Source organism: Apteryx rowi, unplaced genomic scaffold (assembly GCF_003343035.1).
Source record: "Apteryx rowi isolate R43461 unplaced genomic scaffold, aptRow1 scaffold_140, whole genome shotgun sequence".
In the NCBI taxonomy this organism is placed as follows: Eukaryota; Metazoa; Chordata; class Aves; order Apterygiformes; family Apterygidae; genus Apteryx; species Apteryx rowi.
Genome location: NW_020447642.1, coordinates 114767 through 140981, shown reverse-complemented (window position 1 = coordinate 140981; position 26215 = coordinate 114767). Strand labels below are relative to the sequence as shown.

Here is a 26215-nt window from a genome sequence, read left to right as displayed (position 1 = left end):
CTTCTTCTTCTCCTCCTCCTCCTCTTCCTCGCGGGCCCGCGCCCCTGCCCGCCGGGGTCCCCCTTGCCGCCGCTGGGGCCGCGGCCCGCGCCGCCGAGCCGAGCTGCGCTGCCGCCGCGCTGCCGGGGCGGCCGCTGCCCGCGGGCCCGGCTGCCTGGGCGGCGGAACGTGCCGGTAGCGAGGGACGGAGCCGCGCGGGGGAGGGGAGGGGGGAAAAGAGGGGCAGCCTCGATCTGGGCCGGCCGGCCGCGCCCGCTGATTGGCCGCGGCGCCCGAGGCCGGCGGCGAATAGGAAGCAGGGAGGCAGAGGGAGGGAGCAGCGCGGCGGCGTGACGCGAGCGCTGACGGCCGCCGCGCGGGGGCGGGGCGCCGGCCTTTCGAGGAGGTTCGGCCGCTTCCCTCAGGCGCGGCGGCGGCGGCCATTTTGGGTGGCGGGTGCGGACCGGGTCGGGAGGGGCGGCAGCCGCGGCGGGGCCGTACCGTGCCTGACCGCCCTCCTTCCCTCCTTCCGCCGCCGCGCTCACCCAGCTGAAATTCAGCAACGGGATCATCCTTCGTCCCGCTCGACTTCGTATTCGCCGACCCCCAGGGACGTCCCGGCGCCTGCCGCCTCAGGAACACTACCCTCCCCCCCCCCCCCCCCCGCGGGAGGCATTGCAACTTGCCGCCAGTTTATACAAAAAAATTAAATAAATAAATACAAAAGAAAAACATTTTTTACAAAAATATCCCATACGCGGCCGCGGGGCTGGGAGGGTTTGCCCGGCCGGTGGGGGGCAGCGAGGGATGGAGGTGCCGCTTCCCACCCCCCCCCCCGGTCCTGTGGGGGGAGCCGGCCGCTGTCAAGCGGCGAAGCTTCACGAAACGCCGAGTGAAATGGGGGCGGAACGGGTCGCGGGGGCTGCCGAGCGGTCGCCTCCGTTTGGCGCCGGCCGGGCTTTAATCCAATCCGCTGTGCTTTTCTAGGCTTTGGCGCCAAGGCGGCTGCTTTTGGAAAGAGGAAGAAGTAGTGCGCAGGAAACGGCTGCAGGCACCTTGGCAGCCTCCTGAGAGACCCGGGTAAGCTCTCCTAAAGAATCAGCACCAGCCGCGTGCAGATCTGTCTGCAGGAGTGCTGCAGTTCGGTTTTGCGTGCCAGTATTCTCATTTATCTCATTTACGCTACTCAGCAACTGTGGAGCAAGCCCGCAAGCAAGAATTAGTGGCTGTATTTATGACAGATAAGGGATGAACTGTGTTGGGAGCAAAATACTTTTTCAGCAAGATGGGATTCCATGGATCTTTCCAGCCTCTTAGCGTGATGATAAAGATAGGCTGTGCTGGGCCAGAAATAGGTTGCTGTTGTCTTTTGTACTCTGCTATCTCAGATAGGCCCATGTCTTACCAGTTTGGTGATGACAGGTTTTGTGGCAGTGGATTTTGGCCAGTAGCAATTACTGTAATTCATCCTCAGGTGGTGTAGGTGGACCGCGTTCCCAAACTAATCATGAGCTTTCATTGGATAGATTTCTCACATTTAAGTTTAATTATCCGTGTTACACACATTTGTTAACTCCCTGCTTCCTTCCAGGGTGCTTTGTAACAAGTATTGCCTATGTATTATGCAAACTGTGGTGAGTTGGAAAAGGTTGTTCCTGAATTTGTGTCGAACTCTCCAGCAAAGGGAATGATACTATGAAAATTCCACAGTGGTGTTTTGCCTGCACATAGCCCAAGGCATTTTGTTTACACCAAAATGTGGAGCTTGGAGTATGTCCCTATCTTTATTTTAGTAAATCCAAGCTATCAAAAAATTTTTTTTTCTTGGGAATGCAGATCTGATAAACTATTGCCTGTTGACAATGACTCTCCCAGAAATAAAAAAGAAAACTCCCCACTTCTTTAGCTTTTCTGTGATGCAGCTGATTAGAGTACAGAGAATTTCTAGAAATGTAGACAAATCAATGACTGCCAGAAAAAAAAAAGCGTTCACAAAATATCCAGTATTTTTTCTTCACCAGGCTTACATGGTAGTGCCTGTGACATCTGGACTCAATGGTAATTTTGGAGGAAAAAGTGCTCAGAGCAGTGCCTGTTCCTTCCAGTCTTCCAAAATATTAGAAAAAAGTACTATCCAAACTGTTTAAACTAACTTTGCTCATTTTGATTGTTCATTTTGATCAAAAGGAGGTAAGGAACATTCAAACAAATAGATATGCTTGCTGAGCAGAGGGGACAGTAACTTCTCTAACTTGATCCAGAAAAGAATACCTTCTACCTAGAAGAGCTCACTGGATATTTTACTGTCCTGGTCATGCATGTAGTTGTATTCAGTTGTAACGCTTGTAGAATTAAGTCTGGGTTCTTCTTTGTTAAAGTCCTATATGTTGATGAGCCTCTCATTTCATCAGTTGCCTTATGGTTCTCCTTAAACATATTTGTTGAAAAAAGTCAAAGCCACGACGGAAGGTGCAATCTCTCAAGTATGCATAGTTAAGACACTCCAAGATTTAGGAATATCAGAAGAGAGAACTTGATTTTAGTTTTATGCTCAAGAAAACATGAGGATGATGATCTCCCAGATTACGGGCTACTGTATGTTTTATCTCCAGGAGATTTTTCAGAGCATGAGTCTCCATTCCTAGATAGAGTTGTAATCAAGCCTGAAAGTGAGAGAAGTCCAAGTCACCACAGCCATGTTGATTGCATAAATAGAGTGGCAATGGCACAGCAATGTGGGTAGGGTAAATTAGTCAGGGTTAATTAGTCCAGGTGGCATTCCATAGAGCCATAGCAAGCTGTCTACCAATACATAAACTAGCTCGTTCAAAGCTGACTTGCATACAGCTACCCCTACACATTGCAGTCTGAACATCCAACAAAGACTTTTTTCCTGACATGGCTATTTAAATTGAAAAAAACAAAACCCAAAACTGATTTGTCAATTTGATGGTGTTTTAATATACTAGTTAGAGGAAAAAAAAGAAAAAAGAACATTTATTTAGCTAGATTTTGGTTGTTATCACAGCACAATTGCCTTAGGAAGACAGGATACAGCAGGTTACAACAGTACAACCATCTCAGTATCATACCTCACTTTTTCAAGATTATTGTACTTTCAAATTGATGGTCTCACTTCAAAAGAGAAGTCTTTAATAAAGAAACAAGAAAAATTAAAATATGTAAAAAGTAGAAATGCATGAAGTCTGAGAAAAAAGAAATTGTATCAGCTTCCTCAGTTTTAATTCAGTTAAATAAAATTGCCAAATAGTTTCTCATTACTCTTAGCAAGGAATGTCACTTCTGCACTTACTGTTTCAGGAAGTAATCAGTAAGTAAAATATTTTTCCTTTTCTGTACCAAATTGGAAATCTTTTATTTTTGCTGTGGCCTTTGTTACTGTGAGTTTCTTATATAACCTATTTACACCTGAACAGTTTTAATTAACTGAAGGGAAACTCCCTACTTTTGCTTTAATTTTCAAGGATATGTTAAAGCTGCTTCCTTTCGTGATTAAGGATTGTGTTGTATGTTTCACTGGGATACTTAAATCCCTTCATCTTTTTTATTCTCTGTCAGCTTCGAAATTGCCCTAGATGAACATACCTTTTGTAATCACATAGTTGATATGATGACTGGCTCATGCAGTTGGTCTCTTTAAAATTGAGCTCCTTCTGAGGAAATTATGTACTAAAAGAAGAAAAAGATGAGAATTTTAACAAGTGCAATAGCTTTGCAACTTTATCTAAAAATATAATCAGAAACATTAAGAAGTTACCATTACAATATAGCATGAAGTCATTGGTCTCAGAATTAAAAGGTGATAGGTACTTTCCAGATCTACAAATAACTTGCTGGTTGGTTGTAATGTCACTTCCTTTGAGAAGAGATCTTAGTGTCCTTGAGAAACGTCTCCGCAGAGTGTTTTTTTGAAATTTTGTGGCTCCAAAAAGTTTTCATTGTGAATCAGTATCTTAAAGCAGAATTGAGGCTCTGACTCCGCAAAACATGGTTATTAATAATGAAATTGGACAAGGTACTAGAGTGTTAAACTCCTGAAAATATCCTGAGATTACAAATAGTCAGGCTCTGAAAGTAAAAAGGAATATATATAGTGTCTAAGACCCAACCCCGAAGAACTCTATGAAGAGGAAAGAAAAAACATTTTGCTCCATCACAACTTTTTTCTTCGCTACCTTTTTCTTGTCTTTTCTAACGCAAATACATTTGTGTTCATCCCACCTCTGCCACCTCCTGCTGTCACCACACGTAGCACTGACCGGTTACCTAACATGTGGTTTGGGAGAGATAGAACTGGAAAGCCAGCATATTTTTTTTGTGACCAAAACTGACTCAGTATTGAACAATGACCTTTAATAAAGTCATCTCTCTTTTGACCTTCCCTCTACATTCTTGGAAAAAGATTGACAGAGACAAGGGCCTGAGCAGTATCTTGTCATTTTATGAGTAACCCTTTGAAAATAGCTGAGAATCACTGAGTGTTCCTTGGAGAATCTTCTGTCAAATCCAGATCTGTCTTAAAATCACGTTACTGCTTGCATTGTCAAATCTAACATAACATTCTGGTGTGTATAGCTTTCCTACAGTGTACCTTTGTATGAAATATAAGAACATACTTAGTTCTTATTAAATTATGTATGTTCAGAGCAATACTACCCTTCAGGAGTCTTTGATCTGTGTTTCTGGTCTGGTATCATCTGAAGAATAATTTATGGTGTGACTTCAGTGAAGACATAATCAGAGATTAATCAAGTGCATTTTGTTTAACTGTAGTCTAATTAATCTGTTTAGCTCTCAGTGGAACAATTATCATGTTATTTTCTTACTGGTTTGATTTTACCTCAGATCTGCAGTGCTAATCTCCCAGCACTTGGAAGCCTAGTTTTGAAGAACAGACCAGTTCCCTTCTGAATTCTTGATCTTGCAGCATTGGGCTGTCTTAACAACAACAACAAAAAAAGCTGATATTTTGATTATAAATTAGTTTTTCCTAAAAGAATATGGTTTGACTAAATATAGGTGCCCACAACATAATAAAGTATGTATATTATGCAAATTCATTTGGTATGATAATCTTCAAACCTCCCATGATATTACAATACAAAACTGTGTAACTTTTTCTATTTTTGCATATTTATCAGCTTGGAAAATAACAGTAATGCAAATATAAAGATGTGAAATAAGATTCTGCTCCAATTTTATACCTTCAAGTAATTAGAAAAGACACTGAAAGCTGGCTTAACCTCTGGTTAAGTTACTATTAGTGATTCTAAATTATTTGATCTTAGCACCTGAACATAAAGTTGTTAAGATGATCAGCACAAGTCAGAGTAGCTTGAGGCAGTTGTAATTTGTGCAGGATTTGAGCTGCCTCTGCCTGGCAGTGTATGGGAGCTAGAAAGGAGTTACTGCTTAGCAAGGAAGAATTTTTCTCCACAATACAAGTTTCCAATTGACCTAAGCAGCTGATTTTGTCACTTTTCAAAGCTTCTGACACAGGGGGTATCTGCATGGGCATCATGCTCAGTTTTTTAAAGATTCTGGCTTGCAAAGCAGCTGTAACATAGAGACGCCATTCTGACTTACAGCAGTGGTCATCTGGATCTCTGCAAAAAATCGGAATATGTATATCTGAAATGGCTTCTAGCCACTGTTGTTCCTTCCCTATGGGTTGTGACTTCTGTGCCTCCTACAGTGCAAAACTGAATCTATTCTTTAGTATTCTAGGTCATGCATGAGCCTCCTTCATCTCAGATGCTAATATAACCAGCTAACTTAACTTATGCCCTGCTTCCTATGTCCCTTGGGCAATATATTTTACTTGTCACCAAACTGACTGCTCTGCGCTCCTGCAGCCTCTCATTGCCGACACTCTTTCCTTGGGGCTGGAAGCAGGTGCCAATGTGAGAGCTCTACATGGTGTGGGAAGCTCCCTTTCACAGGAGATACGCAGAAGGTGAAGTGCTCACCAGTTTAAAGCCCCTTTACTCTCTCAGCCTGGCATAAAGGTTGTGCTTTGGAAAGCTAGTCCAAACAAAAGCTAATCTTCGAACCTCAAAATATTTTTAAATACTTTATTTTTTCAGCCAAAAAATACCATTATACATGTTACTAACATTCATATATGTATATATAGATAGACAGATGCATTACAAATAATTCACATTTGCAAAAGGTTAACTTATTTTCTTCATTTGTAAATTTTGCACCTGATTAAACAATGAGAGAATATCTATTTATAAAGTTAGTTACTCTTTTAAGTAATTATGTGGATTGAATTGAAATCTTTTAGTAATATATTTTCCTCTAAATATTCATTTATGTGAAATGAGTTAACTGAGAATGCTTTTTCATACCTAGTAAACCTATCTCCCTAGTATAAAAAATGTATATATTGTATAAAGCTGAGAAGATTTGTGCTGCACATAGAAAAATTCTCATTAATCCCGGAGTTTATCCGCCCTTTCAGACTCAAAATGAAATAGCTAGTATTAACAAAAAAAGTGGACCACTGGACTGTTGGTAGGATATTTTATAATAATCTTTCATCTGGTATGCAAACACAGCTATTTGTTTTCATTTTACACAGAGCGTCTCCAAGTCTGGAATTCAACTGCACTTGCTGGACACTGAAACAGACATATCAAATAATACCTAAACTTAAACTGGGATGAGCCGTGAATAACACTCCAGTTAAAAAAGACATACAAAAACAACACAAGCAGATAGCAAATGCACAAGATCAAGCTTTACAGGACAGGGACTTTACTTGAAAAAGAACATAATTACAGAAAGCATACTACATAAGATAAGGACAAATTCAAATAAAAAGCACCATGGCTTTCTTGGGCTCCATCAAGCAGCTCAAGTTTTTGCGCACTTGTTTTCACTTCAAAGTGTTCTGCTGTAACTCTTTAGTATAAAAAGCCCCTTCTAGAAAGAGCTGGAGATGTTCATAGAGTTTCTCTGCTGAATGAGAGGGCAGCAGGGGCAAGTCAGCACAGAACCCTCGGCATGAGCCAGTTCAAACGCCATACCGTACAGCGGTAGGTCATGAGCAGCAAATGCCACGCTCGCATTTCAGGCTTCCGTCATTGAAGCAACGACAACCACGGGCTGGTTTCAGGGGAGCTAACTTTGATCATACTTTTGCAATATACAGCAGAATTTTTTAAGGTTAAATATAGGAACAAAATTGATTTTTACTCTCTGAATGCCACTTTCCCATTTTGCCTCCTCTTACGTCAGTGTGTTAGAACCATTTTTATGGAGCTGCCGTTAAGCAGTTACTGCCTCCAGGATGTTGCCTTTTAGTACAGTGCTTGCTTTTGCCTGAGCCTCTCAATTCTCTCTTCTGCTGTTTGCTTATTTTACCTATTTGAACTGTTTGAGCCAGATCATAATTTTGTCTCTCTTAGAAAATACTTACGCAAAGTTGGCATTCTTTCTTGAGCTGTTGCTTTGTTAGCTGATTCTTAACTAGTTGCTCAAATTTTCTTTGCCTAGTTGTAGGCCACTTTGCAATAAAAGGCTACATGTCAGGTATTTGAAGCAACTACAACAAATCCACTAGAGTTGCTGTCATCATTGCTGACATTTCCTTTAGTTTTATTGTTGCCTATAGGCATTTGAAAACAGGAGCATGATGGACTGTGCATTGAAGATGCATCTGGTGGATTCATATCATCCCTTATGAGCTAGAAAGAATTGTTAATACTGTTATCTTGGAAAAATTATTAAATCTTAAATTACATCCCGCCTTCTGTCCTGCTTCCCTTCTCATTTGAAAAAAATTGATATGCAATTATTTCTGCTAATTTTTCAACTTGTTTTTCAAATTGTTACCCTAAACTATTGTTTTAAAGTTACTTTTTGATGGAAGTTGGCTGAAGTTCTTTGGGTGACAGTAGGGATGGACTTGGACCACAAACTTTTAATTACAAAAGGTGTGTAGTACCATAGTTTAAAGTTTTGAAATTTAACTACTGCTGCCTTGTTCATCACAGGCCTTATGATTACCCTAGGAAGACATTTTTCTACTGTTCCATGGTCAGGCTGAGAGGAAAACAATTTACCCTGCCCTGAAAGACAATATATCCCAAATAACCAATAGTAGATACTGCTGTAGTGTTTGAGCAGAAATAACTTTTAGGCTGTTTTCTGCAAGTAGCTGCTGCTCTTAGATCTTCACTCTCACAGGAGGGTTGTTCTGTTGTGAGTGGGACACTGTATAGATCACTTCTGCTGTATTCAAAAGGTGTAGAGTTTCCTCTGTGTGTCCCCTTTATTTTCCAGTGTCCAGTTTATAACTAGGATTTAGAACTCTTGGTTACACTTTATTTTAGCTTTTTTTGTGTTTAGAAATACCTTTTTGTATTTATGTATTTATGTTTTTGTACTTAGTGGTGCTCAAAAAAAAGTCACTTTCTAGCAATGTAGTTGCTAGTAATGAACTGCAACATAGTCGCTAAGTAATGAGCTGCACATAACTGGAAAAAAAATAGCTACAAGTATCCTAAAATGTCCAAAACTTAGTGGGATTCAACACATTTCTATTTATAACACTTCAATCATGTTGTACAAGACTGAAATTACAGAGAGATGTTCTTGAACTTAGTCTCAGTGCAGGCTCGTATCAGATGTTAATAAAGCCAAAGGCCTGGTGATGTCACTATGCTAATTTAGTTTTATTACATTCACTCATTTAGCACTGGCCCTTACCAGGCTTTCTTTCCTGTTCTTATTTAGGCCCTAAGTATTATAGATGCCTTGAGGATCTCCCCCCACATTGCCTGTTTGAATTTGAAACACTTCATCATGAGCAGTGTTGTTTTAGTTAAAGAGCTCTAGATATTTTGTCTTTTCATTTTATGGAAGCTACTGTGTGATTAGTTATAAGATAATGCACAGTATTCTTTCTTCAAAAGGAGAGACTGCAAAACAGATCCACAGATGGTGCGAATTAAAGGTAGTTCCTCCGACTTCAGTGCCGGTTTGCTGATTCACATCAGCTGAACATCTGCTCCTGTGATTAGAAAATAAACTTAGGACTCCCACATGACTGCAAGTACTGAGCAGCAGGCAGTCGTGTTAAAATTTATGATCGCAGTTTCAAAGCTATTTCTGAGTTAGTACATGAGCCTAGCTCTGACCTCAGTTATTCTGATTTAATATAACTTTTTATTTAATATAACCTAATTGTTCTTAATAATAATTATATTATATAATAATAATTGTTCTTAATTTACATTGGTGATTTTTTCTGCAGTTCAGCCTATATACATTGTTTTTAATGCATTAGATCAGACCATTTGAAGACAAACTTAATGATGATGAAATGACCCTTGCCAAACAAGTTTCTCAGTACAAGAGCTTGAGTTGATCACAAACTCCATCAGCTACAAATAGCCCAAGAATAGGGATTAGCAGGTTGCAGGGATGCACTTTTATGTTTTTGTATTAACCGCTCTACCCTTCAAGTAGGACAGATTCCTATTAAATACCAGAAAAGAACATTTCATTTGAGATGAAAAGTGAGGACATAGCTGATGAAATGAACCATTTCAGTGTTCCGGGCAAGATTCAGGAATATATTGTTCCATGCCAAAAAAAAAATTCCTTCTTAAGAAGCCCCTGGAACAAAGTCATCCTCTGGTAGCTTCATTGATGGAAACACAGGGGAAAAAAAAGCTTTTCTGTTGCAAACAGTTTTCTCTGATTCTAGCTTGTTCTTAGGTGAGGTCCATAATGTTTTTAGATGGAAAGGAAAACTTAGTAGTCTGATGATAGGACTGGGAAGACTGGGAACTGGAATATTCAGAATTCTGTTCTGCTTGAACACTGTCTGTCTGCAGCAAGGGGAAGTCCAACACTTGCCCTCTTTTCCTTAGTTCCTTAGCCTTTCAAATGCAAGAATGATCCTCAGAGCTGTATTTTAAAAATTAATATATATAATATGCTTAGATAATTAAATGCTAGTGTGAAGTATTAGGTAATACGAGTTTCAAATCATATGGAGAAACACTAATTGGATCACAAAGCTAGAGACTTAGGGGAACATCTAAAATTTAAGGTATCTTATTTCTGGCTATTAACACTGCCAGTGAACAGAATTTACATATAAAATGGCATCAAATTCAAGGTACATCTTTTATGCAACAAAAATGTAAATGTCCAGATGCAGATTGCTATTGTCAATGCTATGTTTCAGGCTAATTTTACAAGGAAACTAAAATGCATAACTGAATAAAGGTTTTCAAAAGGCTGAAAGATTGAGATTGAGAGGTGAAATACAGTAACTATGCATATCTCTTTGTTATATTGTAATGAAGAAAGTGAGCGCTTCTTAGCGGCAGGCCTTAGGAGGTCTACTCTTCTAAAGATTTGTGACGGAGTTCTCATTGATTTTCTGATGTCTGATACAGGGGAATATTCGTGTTTCAGCTTGTCTTTCGGGGGAGAGGGGGAATAATGGCCATGTAATTTTCCTGAAATTGTATCTGGAGTCTTAGTAACTTCAAGAACTATATACCTTTGTCAGATTTTATTGATGTTGACTCACAGGTTGAAAATTATTAGGAAAGGGTACAAAAGAATGATACAGAAAGTATCATTTCCTAAAGAGAATTACTAAAAAGGAGGCTCTTGGGCAAACCTTAAGCTACACAAGCATATTGGAAAATGTTTAATATTTAGTAACCTCAGGAAAGCAACACTTTTCTGAAGGCAGATCTTCTGTAAGCTACCCCTAGAATTGTACTAGTATTTTAATGCATAAAAGTTAAATAAATCCAGGGTAAAATTTAAAATATTTATTCTAGTATTTTGTGTAATTTTCATTGCTATTTTTTATTAGGAAAAATAATTTTGACCAGAATCAGAACACTATAAATTAAAAGTGTATAATCAAATTTTAGGCTGATCTAGTGGGTGTAGTTCCTTCTGCTCTCATTGACCACAGGGAGTTTGGGAGATGCTCTTCAATTTTCTAGACTTGATTGCTCATCACTTGTGTCCTTCTCTCTGTTAAATAGTATTCCCCTTTTTGTCCATTGATTCTACGTGGAAGTTAAATATTGAACATACCACATAAAGTGATTACGTCTTTGGCAATGGACTACAGCATCTTTCACACACACCAGATTATGATTTTACTGTAGGATAAAGTAAATGCAGAAAAAATGTTAGAGAGAAAATGCTTATTAGGGGGTAAATTGAGTAAGAGCAAGAAAGAACACAGAACTACAGAAAAAATAGTTTCTGCTTTTGCATAGCTGTTCTTTTTTCGGACATTACCATCTGGGGTAAATGGCCTTTTAAGATGTTTGGGACTGAAATGCAAGATTCACCTAGATCAGCTTTTTTCTTTTAATGTTCATTATTTTATATTAAAGTCTCCTTTTAGTTATAAACTATGATTCAGGATTCTTATAAATCACTGCATGCTTCAGTGTGAAAACTCATTTTAAGATTAAGGGCAATTCCAATTTAAAAGCACATAATAAGGATTTAATCTAATAACCTGCAGAGTAACTGCTGTCCTTTTCCCATCCTGATATTTTGAGTTCTGTGAGGTGCATATTATAGAATTGTGTAGTGTTCCTGCAGGAGAATAACACCTCTGCAATGGAGAAGGGAGTGGAGGAAGTCAAACTGCGGAGGGAGAATAGACTGGCAGAATTGTAGTCTGGCAATCCTGAATGCTGTAATGACCAACAGAATATTTTTTGCAGTATAATACATTTGAGTGCTATGAAATTAATGCTTGCCATAATCTTGGAAGTAGAAAGGTGATGTAAATCTTCCTTGCAGTCTGATGTGTTGCTCAGAGGATGCTGAGACAGGCTTACATGCACCAAGATTTATTCATTGAGTCCATAGCTGATGACATACATTGTACTCTAATGGCAAAAATTACTTTGGGGGAAATATAAAAAACAAAAGGCAAGAGAGAAGGAGAAGAGAAGGGGAAATCTCTCCCAGTGGCCAGCCAGGAAGAGAAGCAAGAAGGCCCCCAGACAAGCATCTTCCTCTGGGCTCTTCTCCAGGGCTGCACATGTGTCCCCCCAGTACCTTTCCTAGAGTAGTTATATAGTGTTTGTCTGGATCCGCTCAACCCCCTATTGATTGTTCCTCCTTATGATGCTCTTGGCGCTGCTGACTGGAACACACTTTAATTAGGGTCATGTGTTGCACACTAATTGTTTGTTAAGATTGGGCATGCAAATTATTGGGTAGTGCTTACTGCATGTTTAAATGACTATTTTCTGTTGTGTTTTCCCCTAGTACAAACTAAAGGCTACAACCAAGAGGTAGGAAAAGGGGGGAAAGAAGGAGTGAGTCCAATGCTGGTGGCAATAGCTTCCTGTGAGAACCCACCATAACATCAGTACAGCGATGAGGTGCAAGGCCAAGAGTGTGACAGCACAAGGGTGGGCAAGAGCACGAGAGCAAGGGGAAATGCTGCCCCCCAGCTTGGGCAGAAGGGTGCAAAGCTGCCGAGGGAAGGCCCTGAGCTTTCCGCAGGTCAGTCGCACAGTGGGTTGGCTGTGCTGGGAAAGGCTGAGATGATTCAAAAAAGAAAAAGTGAAGGTCAGAGGCTGTACTGCTGTGGTACCTTCGTCACAGTAAGGAACTTCTTCAAGATGTGATACTATTTGTATATATTGGCTAAAAAAATTTGGCAGAGGAGCTACAAATACTGATTCAGCTATGGATCAACTAGAAAAATTTTTTCTCTTTCCTTTTTTCTTTAATCGAAGGCTGAAGTACCGATGAACAAGATAGGATTTAAGTTTCCATCAGAAAAAAATGTCAGAAGTAATTTCTTCAAAATAATTTGCTCTTTTGGGAAATCTTTCCTCAAAAAAATTTTTTTTGAATATTCCATTGCATAGATGTTCAAGTTGAATTAACATATTTACATTTTAAGGTACTCCAAACAGCATTAGTTTGGATCAGATAAATAAAACATCAAAGTGCATTTCTCTGTTGAGACACAATTCCTTAAAGAAACATCAGCCCAGGCATTAGTCACTGTTATGGGCTGATTTCCTTGCAGGACTACATCTCCCATAATGCAGGACATATTTTGCTCTTAAGAGTGTGCTGGAGTCATATGATTTAAGGAATTTATAACCCAGCCAAGATAATTGCACTAAAGAGAGAATGGAGGCCTGAGTACGACAGCTACCACAAAACAGAATATTGCCACTATGAGTCATAACGCTGCTTATCTTTTATTCAGCCCTTTTTGCAGTGGAATTCAAAACAATTCATAAAAAAGCCAATGCCATTATCCCTGCTCTACAGATGGGGAAACTGAGGCAGGGAGAGTATGAGTTACTCAAGGTCATAACAAAGGGTAGTTGCAAAGCTGGGAATAGGTGCCAGGTTTCCCAAGCCCCAGACCTGTGCTCTATCCACTGAACACTTAAATGATTTAGAATAAGGCATTTGGTTTAGTTAAGTAAATGGGGATTAAACGATTAGATTTTGGAAAGCTGAGGGGTTTAATTGTAAGCATCATTGAAACTTTGAATTCCAATTAAAACATTTTGAAGTTTCTGTTCCACAAAATGCTGTAATTTTGAAATATACTCATCCTAATGTGGAATGAAAACAAATGGGAATATTTTCTGCAGTGCAGAAATTTGAATTTAACAAATTGTTACTACCAGGTTTACAAATACTTAATACCTGAAAATAAGTCTCATAAATGTTGTAATTAGCCTTTTTTTTTGTTGAACAAGTAGCGTACAAGATTTTTAGCCAGGTGGTTTAAACCTCTCAAAACAGAGAGATCTCAAGCTCATGTTGCTATTCAAATTTACAACCAGATAGTTTCCTTTTTATTAACTGCAATATGTCTAATATGCCACAAGATGTCTCAGTGCTGAAATACTAAAATGTATACAAGTTTTTTTTAATGATATTATTACGTTTAGATAAGGATTTTCAGTGTTTGGTTTGGGTTTTCCATAATACTCGATGGGGGCTTTTTAGTACCACATGAGAAAGAAAAGTGTATACCTCCTTACCCATTAGTGTAGAGAATAAATTATTTTAAATGTTCAGTGAACCTAATGGTTCCTTGGAAAATCTTAATTTTCAAGAAGTAAAGGCTTAGTTTATAGCCCTAAGTAGGTGATATCTAAGAAATATAAATTTTTTCTTATGCAGATTAAATGGAAGAGCTTTTGTTTTTTTTTACAATTTTAACTACTGTATTTTATTTCCATAATATTTAATTTTAATAAAATGTTACATATTTTTAATTATTCATACTCACTTGGGATTAATATTGTTTAAAATTACTGTGAGGACTCGGTCAGTTATTTGTATAACATTGTCTTTAAGGGTACGTTGTCTTACTAAAATCCACTTGGCTGTGGATCCTGGGCATGAGATCTGACAGACTTGTACAAAGATGAGGAGCCTAACATTAATTTGTTTACGAAATGCAATACATGTTTTCTCGTATCAAAATGAAATAAGGGACTGTTGCATAAATTTATGATGGCCCTAAACAAAATTAGACCTTTTCAGAATTATGAATCAGTTAAGAAAATGTTGAGAGACTAACATTCTTCAGTGATTAATGTGTATGCTCTAGATAAAGTAACTGCAAACTATTGATTAAGGCACAGTTACCCTTTAACAGTCAAGGACAATTGTTAGGGAGATTAGCCTTTCTCTAAATCAATGAGATAGTTGCTGTAGTCCCCAGGTATATTTTCTAAAAAGAAAGAACAAACAAGGCAAAGGTTTCAGAGCTAAATGATTTATTTAAGATCACAAAATTACTTATTTTAGCAGATATTCTATGAGATTTGGGTTACTTATAGCAGTAGTATAATGTCTAGAAACCCTTCTCATCAGTTAGGCAGTATAAAAAGCAGAGAACAAAAAGATGATCTTTGCACCAGAGAAGGCACAGTCTAAGGCTGAAAGGCAGCAGATGAATAAAAAAGGAGAGTACAAGGAAATAATAAAAGAATACTTTCTAGTCAGGGCCTCATCATAAAACATATAACAGCATGTAACAACTGTAGTCAGGATTTTTGCATACATCATGGGAAAGGAGTGCTTTAAGGAAGGATCTGAGAGAAAACAAATGATTTTGCAAATGTTTGTGGACAATTGCTTCCAGGTATAAAGAGCAGCAGGAAAACAAGTACAAAAACACTCGATGAAAATCTAATAAAAAAGACCATGGAAACTGGCATCACCATTTTGACAATCAGTGAAGGACAGGGAAAGTGAGAACAACTTTGCTGTGCAGAGACACACAACTGCAAATATGTAACCGGGGGGTGTGGGGGACACAGGGGAGACAAAGGGTTTGGGGAGGTGTCTCCTGGTGACAACCTGACTTAGCATTAGATGTTGCACAATGTGAAATTACACTGCAGATACACTGTGGACCAGTGTGAGCGCTACAAAAATATTTATCACAGCTAAGAAGCAGATTATTGTAGAAACTGATACACAAGATAATGCACAATTTGTTGAAATTATATACATTCAAGTAAGAAGTGTTTTCAGTCGTCTTACTGTTTTATGAGTACATATTTGCAAATAGTACCTGCAGTATGATAGGTGTTTTATACATAGGGTCTCCACTCTCAAGAGTTTACAACCTGAATTACAGAGACTTAACTAGTCTAGACTTTGTGATCTGATGAAATATATATCTAGAATCCGTATGTCTGTGCTTCAGACCACAGTGTAGAATAGCAATACTTGAGCTAATTTTAAATGTAAGAAGTCTAATTGTTGCAGCACAGAAGTCGGCATGGGTGATGTACTTTGCCAAGAAAGCCTGTTTAAAACAATTTTATATGCAGACGGTGCTTCAAAATGCTGTCTTTCTGTGTACTGGGCTTAGAAATTATGTTTTAAATAGACAAATCCTTCCTTTAGTTGTTTCAGCTAATTTGTCAGAAAGGAGGAGGAGGTGGCAACAGAGACACTTTGAGTAATTCACACAGCTGTAAAAACTTGCATTATGTGATGTTGTAAAAGCTTTGCCCTGCATTCCTTACACTCAGGAATACCTAAGGAATATGTTCCTTCATTTTCATTTGATTCTACAGAGCATTCAATTACTGAGAGAGTTGTCTCCAAAGAGAAGGATGGAGTGTTAACTGTCCAAATTTGCAATGGATTCTTGCACTGCTCCCCGCCTTCCCTTAAAACAGCCTTAATCCTGTTTGGTTTATATATTGGAATTCTTATTAGCTCCATGACGGCTATTTCAAAACTGAGAAAGCTCATCATGATCTTGTGCTGCAATAATCTTATCAGTGAATGATCAAAAAGACAAATCCCATACTCCAGATTTGTCAACTTTAAATTGTCCCACCCAAACATGTCCCAGTGGATAGCCTCAAGTGGGGGCAGGATACAACATGCCTCACAAATCACAGATCCTGCTCTTTCTGTATTTCACAATCTCAGATATATGCCATGTATTTCTACATGGATGACTGTTCTGTCAGCAGAAATGAACAGGCGCAGCCAACCATGTGTGAGAAATATTAGCAGACACTGAAGGACTCATACAGTTTAGCTGCAGTGATTTTACAACTTTTATTGCGGTTGCACAAGACTGCCAATATGCATGAATAGGAAGTGCAAGAAACACTAGGTTATGAGTTTGTGATTGAGGTGTGATTTGTTAGGAAAGCTAGTGAAAGAAGCTCCAAAACCAAAGCCACATAGGCAGCTGACTAGTGCTCCAAACTCTTTAAAGCCTTCCTTTCATCCTCTGCAAACTCTTCAACTCATAGACCACCCCATCTGCTGCTCTGTCAGTCAGATTGAAGGCCTTGCCACTCTAACGTTGGTTCCACTGCTGAGGAAGGCAGCACTCTTCATATTCTGATTTCTCTCTTTCTCAAAGCACCCTGAACCCTTCAAAAATCCTAAAACTGTTTTTAGTAAGCTGTCTGTGTAAGTTCTCTCAGAGCTTAGCTCTAATTTTATCAGCCACGAAACCATGCAATATGAAGTTGTCCAGGAATAAATGATGCTTTCAATACTATGGATTGTAGTTTTAGCTCAAGTAAAATTCCACTTTGTTATGATCAGAAACATAAAGACAATTCTGCTCATTATATTGTTCAAGAAGTCAAAAGATCTAAATCTCTCCACAGAGGATTAAGTTGTAAAATGCCTTTTTAACTTCCTTCCTATGATTTTAACATGTAATATACGATGGGATCGGATGTCAGACAATTTCTAGGCTTCCAGTAGGGACTGAACAGTGCCCTGGGATGAGCATGAGGGCCAAGGCACAGAGGCTGTGGCAGGTGCACAGGGGACCGTGCTGCCTACCAGCGCCTCTGACAACTGACCTTCCTTCAAAGGGAACCCCTGTGTGGCTGTGGGCCTGCTGCAGAGCTGCCATGGGGATGCTCTGCTCTATGTTCTCGCCGAATGCGGCCAGAAGTCCCGCTTTCTCTGCATCTTCCTACCTGCATAACACACCTTTCGGGGCCCCTTCACAAAACGTGGTGAGTGCTCAGGGAGGTGCTTTGCTCCAAGTGCAGAAGAAGAGGAGAGGAAGTTTTGTAACAGTGAATTCTCTGTCCACTAACTCCTCATCCTAAAGAAGCCTCCAACTAAGCTATTTATTCATAAAATACAGAAAAAAACAACTAACTCCAACAGCAGCAGAACTAATTAAGTCTGGGTTCTCTGGATTTATGTCCTCTTGTTGGCTTTCTTTTGACTAAAATGGAACATTTATCTCCCAGGGGATGTCTCTTGTACCTTATCAGCCTTTCCTTCAATGGGGGCACCAGTATGGTCACCTTTCTCTGTCTCACTGCTTTTCTTAATTAAACTTTTAGGCATGTAATTCCTTTGAGAATCCTCCTCTCTGTCCAAATTGATTAATATTTAAGGCTTAAAAGTTATTAAAAAAAGTAGGGGTCTAGGTGGACAGATGACATGGCCAAAGTGTCGCTTCTTTTGGACACCAAGCTCATAGAAAACCCAATATTTAATACATGATATTCTGCAAAGTGAAGGGAATAATTTTACTTTCTTCAAAGTATAATGGAAAAGATTTTCTTCAAATCAATATCAGTATCATTTCATCTAATTTGATAACCTGAAGAAGGGACTGTGTGCCTGAAAGCTTATTCACTTTTTTAGCTCTATTAGCTAGTCTATTATAATATATTATTTCTCCCTTCAAAACTTGCTTCTTGTCTAATTAGAGACCCTGGTGCATTCTCATTAAATCTCTCAAGGAGTATTTCTCCCTGAGAAAGTCCTGAGGCCAGTGAACTAGATTCAAATTTATAATAGATACATGATTAGATTAAACTAGTGGGAGAATTAAATATGTAACATGCACATGCAAATGTTTATAAATGTATTATTCTAAAATACTACATTATTTAACATTGAATTATTAGGATTAGAAAAATAATGTTCCCATTTCTCAGTCTGTTGCAGACTATTTTTTTTACCTTTTTTGGGACAGATGATGTTATTTTATATTAATTCTAAATCATCAGACTGGGCAATGACAAGTCTGACTACTTGCTCTCCATTTAGAAATGTAGTCTCAACATGACTTAGGATCTAGCCCACGGTATTTACTGTCGGTGTAAATAACTTCTGTTGAGAAACCCTCCTTTGTTTACTATTTCAGCAAATTCACCTGATGACTTTTCATCTTTGAATAATATATGCATGAAACAACAGCGTATATCTGCTCTCCTTTCTGCTTCACCCTTCTATAACTTGAAATTCCTGCTTTTTATTAGTAAGAACTACCCGTAAGCTTCTCATGTGAATTACTCGGCATATACCTTTTGTCACAAGAGGAAGGCACACAAGCTGACCTGTGCCACAACTTTTCCAGTGAGCATAACTGGGAAGCTCCTTTTGCCAAGGGACTGCTGAGGCACAGAGTGATTCAGTGACTAGCCCATGGTCAAAGATTGCGGTGCGTGTAAGGAAAAAAAATACAGCTACCTAAGCAAGCATCCTAACCACAGGAGCATTCCACCTCTGCCGAGATTGCTCAAGAAGGCAAAAATAAATGGTCTGGATTTACTGCGAGTGTATAGCCAGTAATTAGATGGTCTCTTTTCTCAGGTTTTTGAAAGAGCAGGCTCTATTAACTTTTTAGCCTTAACATTTAAACTGTTTTTGATGGTTGATACTGTTCAATTAGTCGTCTTCTAGTTATCAATCTATTGTTACCTTAATGGCATTCAGAATACTAATTCACTCCTTAATGAATCAGGAAATCTGAATGGAAAGGTTCATTTGGAAATTTTTCCAAAAACTGTAGTAACAGGAGTAGCCATTTTTTGTCACTTTTTTATGTCAAATTTAATCAGAAGAAAATTTATCAGTAACGATCTCAGGTGGCTTCAGTAAATGCAGGACACAATCCAGCAAGATCGATAAAGACTCCCCAACCAGCCTGCTCCCCCTCCTCCTCCCCATGCGCAGCAGAGATCAGCACTTTGCTGGATTGATCCCATGCTGGCTTCCATAGTCCTGCTGGTGGCTAACGATAGCAAACAGCAGTAAGAAACAAAGAAGGGGATACATGAAAATTTTTAACAGAGTGACATCAAAGCTACACCTTACAAATAACACATGAACTAAATTTTGTCTGTGGCTTGGTGAAGACTTGCTCCTGGTTGTGAAAATCGATATGGAGGAAGAGGTTCTAAAATGCAGTACATTTACATTTGCAGTACATTTGAAACAAGTATTTCAAATTCATAGGTTCACAGGTACATAACTAAGAGTTTAAGCTCTAAAATAACTATATTTTTACATGAGAAATACATCCACAGAGCACAACAACATTGAAACAACATTTTATCCCTTGCTTTTCTTGCTGAATGAACCTCTTATCTTGGCTATTGTGCTTTTTGACAAAATGCTTAAGCATTTTAAGCACTGCTCACCTATTTTGTTTCCACTTGCTAAAATTCAGAAGCTCAGTTCTGCCTTTTTTATCATTCAGCTGCCACACTTCTGAGTTGAATAATCCCAGGTATACTATTGATAATTAAAGTACTGCAGAATAGTATCTCAGAAGCATATGCAGGTAGAACAATATAATTTAAAAGTGCTTTATAAATATTTATTTAAAGAGTTTCTCCAGAATCAAGCATTTTCAGATTTAGTCTGTACAACAACACGTTGATTAACATTCACCAGAATTTGATAGAAATTCTTAAAGTTTTTCATTTTGCTTAAAAATTGTAGAAGTATCCTTTGATCTCCTGTGGTTTTTTGCAAATACAGTTAGTCTTTGGAGAGCTTCTGACAAACCTTCTCCTGTGATGGCACAACAGGGTTGTACATACCAATTTCTGTCACTGCAGTACTTCTTCATATTGAATCTCCTGGTTACTTCCTCAGCATTCAAAGCTCCAGGCAAATCCTGTTTGTTTGCTAGCAAAACTACTGGTACATTTTTTATAAATTCATTCTTTAAAATGAGTTCAAATTCTTTCTTCGATTCTTCCAGACGTTGCTTATCAGAGCTATCCACAACATACAGAAGCCCATCTGCATTTTCCAAGAAATTGCACCAAAGCCGCCTCATTTTTTGTTGTCCTCCAACATCCCAAAAGGTCAATCCAAAATCTTTCTCAGTTTCAATCATATCAACGTTAAAGCCAATTGTTGGAATTGTTAGAAAAACATCATTGTACTTTAACTTGTACAATAGCGTTGATTTTCCTGCAGAATCAAGTCCTAACATTAATATATTGCCTTGTTTGACTTTGGAGTCTTTGGTGTTGTGGAGGCCCATTTGTGCTGTGGGATCCTGTATTAAAGCCTTTAAAGTTGGTATTCGCTGTCTTCTGTGAAGCCGATTTTTGGTCAGTAAGCCTTCTTTCTTCCTCTGTGAGATGAAGTACAAAGCATAAGGAAGAGGAAGAAGCAGCCTTGTGCTATGAAAAATAAATAAAAGCTCTGTACAAATACATTCTGGCTTTTATCAACTTGATAAAAAGCAAATGATATTTGTGAAGGTGCCAAGCCTGTGGGTGGAGCAACTATGAGTAACGTACTGATTGGCCACAGAGCCCAAAGGTTACAGTCTTTGAGCGTGTTTGAACAGTGAACCAGAGTTACATGATCCTCCTTCTCTAGAATTTAGGAATTCTTCATCTATTATAAAATTGTGTATGCTGAACCAGCAGTGGGCTGGTTATACTCCATAATCCCTCATTAGCTTTCTCCCCCTGTTTCAGTGTGTACCCAGAGAGAAATCTCTTTATATTACTCTATTAGCATCCTTTTTGGAAAAGAAACCTAATATAAACACAAACTTTCATGGAATTTCTGGGAACTTTCATGAAATTCAGGCTATTCTCTCAAATCTCTGTCAAACCAGGATATTCCGTAACTACTGCATGCTTTGATAACAAGAGATATGTAATAACTTAGGCTTGAGAGTGAATTTTCACTCAGATCAATTACATTAGGTAAAGCAAGAGGCCAAGTGCAATTTGAAAGCCTGTGTCTCTTCTCCCCTAGAATCCACAAACTTGGATCTCATACCTACAAGGGTGCAGTGTGTAAAAAGTGAATATGGCGCGGTCTGCAGTGGAAGGGACCGCATGCACTGCTAGGAACAAATCAGGCAAGTAACAGACCGCGTTTAGGGGGAAAACCAAAATGCCATTTATTACACCCGAGGCCTGTTGCAGGCCCTCAGGACGAGAAGTAGGAGCCTTCCTGCGAGTAATTCTCCTTCACCGTTAGCCCCCATGCCCACTTCCTGCAAGGAGGGTGTCATTTCTCTGCATCTGCCGCAGCCTGGCTCTGTAACTGCCCCCCCTCAGGACTGAGCCATCGCTTCCTAAGGGCGCCCCCGGGGCCGCGCTTTGCCTGGAGGTGCGGCGACCGTTGCGCGCGTGGCGCGGCGACCGTTGGCCATGAGGCGCGAGCCGCGACGGCCGTTGCGCGGAGGCGCGGCCGCCCGCCCTGCCCCGTCTCGCCCCGCCCCGCCCCGCCCTGCCCTTCCCTTCCCGCCCGCCCCAGCGGCCAGGCGAGGGCGGCGGCGGCGCCGCGCAGTACGGTAATGGCGGTCGGGAGGCAGCGGCGGGCTCAGGGCGCCGGGGCGGAGGCGGCTGCAGGCAACGGCCGGGCGGGCGGGGGTGCTGGGCCGGGCCGGGCCGGGCCGTGGCAGGCGGCGAGGGGGTGGTGCGGGCTTCCAGCGGGGCTGGGCCAGGGGTGCGCCCCCCTCCCCATGGATTTTCGGAGGGAGCAGTGTTAAACCAGTCTGCCGCTCGCTCGTAGAGGAGAGCAGAGCGCGTGCCTGGGCGTGTGTTTTTGAAATTCGCCGAGGAGGGGGCTGGAGGTGGTCACCGCGAGCGGGAGGCAAGGCCTGCCGAGGCGCCGCTGCCGGGAGCTGCAAGGCCGCTGCAAACTTGTGGGTGAGAGGAACAGGACGGAAAGAGCTCTCTGGCCGGCAGCGATGCGGTTGGGCAGGTTACTTCCAAACGCTGAAACACCCCCTAGGCAAAAGGATAATAACGTAGGCGCTTAAGCAATAAAAATAAAAGCACTTGCTCAATCGTGCTCGTACAGTGTTTGGGCGATGTTTTCAGAATACTGTTTGCAGGGTTTCTCAAGTATTTGGCTTTGGTTGGAATATCCTAAATAAAGCTCGTGTTAAACAAAAATATTTTAAGAAGTCAAAGTACTCAAAAAGCCTTATTGTTAACTAATTTTGCCTCTTGCTTTTCACTGGTCTGTTAACTGCAGAATCCTTTAACATCAGTGGCTAGTGCAGAACTGAGATGTGTTGATGAAACTGGGCTGCTTGCAGTTCTTCCCCATAAAGCAGATTCAGAGGTTAAATACACTGAAATAGAGTTAAGGGAAAGAAATATACCCATTCGGGAAAAAGCATTTTACAAATGTACAGTAATTATTTAAAAAAAAAATCTAGCTCTGAAAACTACATACAGAAGAAAGGCAAACACTAAATCACAGAAAACGAGGGCGAAGGTACTTGGAGAACCTTAACTCTGCATTGTCAATGCTGCTCAGTAGGAGAGCAGATTTATTTCAGTTTTTGTGCTCTTGAGTTAGACTAAACTGATTTATAAAGAGACTGGTTTCTTTCATTTTTTTTTCTCTTCCTGTTTTTCTTATTTCCTTGTTTTTCACTGGAATCGAACACTGAGCTTAGAATGACATATGTGTCCAGATGCATAGTTCAGAAGGATAGTGTCTCAGAAACCTAGTGTATGAATACAAAATATTCTTGTATCACCGTATTTTTATTTTTTTAATATAAAAATGAGAGGAATTTAACTCTGTTTTGTGTAATTTCAGCAGAGGGCAGTAGATTTCCTCTTAATTCTACCTTTTGGGCTGTTTCCTCCTTAGTTGCTCCACACATACTGGAAAATTGCCTAGAAAAGAAAATTAAGATTGTTTGGACAATTTGAAGTGATAGCAAGTCATTTTTAAAGGTTATTTAAAGTATTTTTAAAAGTGTTATTGTATTAATATCCTTTAAACTTAGTTATCCTCATAGCCTAGCATCTTGCAAAAATACGTCGAGCTCCTGTTGTTAGCAAGCCATATGAAGAAAATGAGAGGCCAAGAACTTTGATACCTTTCCAAATGATTTGTGGCAGTGACTAAAAAAAAGATTTAATTTTTGTTTATATACACCTATCATTACAAATATGTTAGGTGGTTTTTTATCTTTAAATTGAACTATCCATTGGTTATTATAATAATTGCTAGAATTTAATGATTATGACAGTTTGCTGCTTTTTTCCTGTCAAGAATGTCTGTCTGCATTTCATATTACTCTAGCTATAGCAGAGTGTGAGGAATGCATCTAAAATTACTATAGAGCGTGTCCAGCGCATCTTGCCTTAAATGCGATTGTCTTAAAATTGATCTGTTTGATCTGTCAGCATAACCTCAAACTTAAGTTTGAGTCCTGCCAGCAAGCTGTGAACTTGCAAGCAAATGAAACTGTTTCTCTGAAAAGAAGTTTTGAACTGACATTGCTCCCTGCTGCTTCTCCTATCATATATCAGTACAACTAGAAAGCAAAAAATGCAGAAAAATGGAGTATAAAAGTAGTAGAGAACCTGTCTTGGGCATATCTGTAATTTCCGCAACTTTACCACCTCCTAGCAAAATTACTAAGTGACCTATCAAACCGCATCAGCTCAACCTCATTGCTTTGGATGACTCTTGGTTTAAGGATTTGGAATAAAAAGAGATGGGACTCTTTTGTTACCTGCTGTGGTTAGGATTTCTCATTTTATTGGCACTTGTATTATTTTCTGTGTGTGCTTGAAGCCAGAGTGCTTTGCTTAATGGTTTTGGAAGATGACTGCCCTTAATTGTAAGTTCTCAGCACTACACTAAGTAGCTAACGTTTTGGGAGTGCAGTTTCTACCACTTCACCATTATAAAAGCTTTATTTTGATGAACCTGTGCTAGCTTGCAAACAGTTTAGCTTATTACTTGGGGGATGTAGCTTTATATATCCAAAAAATGCTGTGTGCATTGTTGATCATCCTGCTTTTTTGAGTGAGCTATTCCTGCCATTTGATGCTTATTTCATGAGATTGGTGCTGCTGCCCTCTGCTGCGTGAATGGTCACTGATCGTCTGCTGGACTAAGCAACTCATTTACTGTTATCCATTCTTCTGTTTTCTCACTTTCTCAGCTGCATGCTCAGCATATGTGGTAGTTGTTGAAATTTCACAAGTGAAAGAATTGCTAGTTGCTGTATTTCCAAAATGGTAAGACAATTTAGCATTGGTGTTTCTGAGAGCAAGGTGGTGGAGCGGCCGAAAAGGATAACGTGGGTAAGATTTATGGAACAGAACAGCAGCGTTTGTGGAAACTAGACACTAAACTTTTATAGTTTCTTAGTAGGATTCCTAACTCCTTAGGATTCATACAGCATAATAATCAGCATTTTATAATGCTCGTTGTGGATTCCATGTGGTGCAGGCTTTTAATGAAGATCTGATAGCTTTAAGATTGTGTTTTGCATAGTGTAGGCAAAGAATTTGAATTGCTGATTTACCCTCTTCCCAGATTTTTCATTGCTTATTAGATCGGGCATTGGTCTCTAATTCTGTTGTTCAAAATGTCATAGAATCAGACTTTTTGTCAATAAGGAATTGAAATCTTTATCGACAGAATTTTTTTCTTTCAAGATGTAAAGAACTGACCAAATTTTGATATGTTTTTCCTTTAAGTTGATCATCAAACCCTGAGAAATATTATTTATATAAAATCTAATACATAAGCACTGGTATGTAACTTAGATTATTTTCTTCTAGTATGTATTTTTCATATTGTTCAATAAAAATCAGGTTGGTGTATGAAGAGAGAAGAATTAAGTATCTTCTTTTTTTCTTCCCATAAAACTGGGAAGTAACTATCAGTTTGGATCCCATATAAAGAGGGGAAATCATCTTGAGTGTTTTGCGATTGTAATCAGCTTCCCTAAATTACTTATAGTTTGGACAGACCCTCTGATAGCTTTCTCTACACTTGCCAAACTTTAATTTCATTTTGCTTATATATGTTTAATCCATGTGGAGGTAAAAGAATTGACAAAAAAATCTGAGCTTCTAAGCATTTTATGAACTAGGGAAAGATCATCAATCATTTTAGGAAGTTCTTAATGAAACTCACTTGTTCATCAGTAATTAGGTGAGATGCCCCCAATGAAGAATTGATTCCTGTTAGCCCTTTAGTATTTTTGAAGTAATGCACATTTGAGAGAGATCAGTCTGAAATTCTTCTGTTTAATAGCTATTTGTATAAAATGGCTGTAATACACTGTCAGGGATGCATGATGCATCACTGATGAAATAGGGTCCAAATACTTGCTTTAAAGGATCATCTATTAAGGTCAAATCATATGTAGAAATACAAGGCAGGAAGGCTCTGGCAAATCAAATTCACCTAAATTCCAGAAGATTATGTTCTTTTTTTGTAAACATTTTATACCAAAAAGCTCCAAGTCCTGTGGTGGTATTTTCAAAGATAGATAAGTTAAAGTGTAATTAACTAACTGTCTTGTGAAATTGAACCTTCCCATCATCTTTCCAGAGTCTTTGTGGCTGCTTTACAGTGCAGGGGAAAATATTATCACTGAAAGCATTAGAGATCATCTGGAACTCCCACAGTAGGCCAAGGGAGTTTCTTGCTCAGC

The 26215-nt window shown here is 39.4% G+C and overlaps 1 protein-coding gene across 7 annotated transcripts in view; it reads left to right on the top strand.

The window, feature by feature from the left end:
- Positions 1–164: 164 nt before the first annotated feature.
- The window catches only part of B3GALNT1 (beta-1,3-N-acetylgalactosaminyltransferase 1 (globoside blood group)), a 30999-nt gene continuing 4948 nt past the window's right edge, over positions 165–26215 (top strand). The window contains exons 1-4 of one of the 7 annotated variants that reach the window (XM_026057783.1): positions 630–1059; positions 5856–5956; positions 6590–8968; positions 20519–20624. In XM_026057783.1, the coding sequence (XP_025913568.1) occupies positions 8953–8968; positions 20519–20624 (122 nt within the window). In that variant the 5' untranslated portion in view covers positions 630–1059; positions 5856–5956; positions 6590–8952. The other 6 variants (XM_026057785.1, XM_026057784.1, XM_026057786.1 and 3 more) reach the window with 6 other exon arrangements.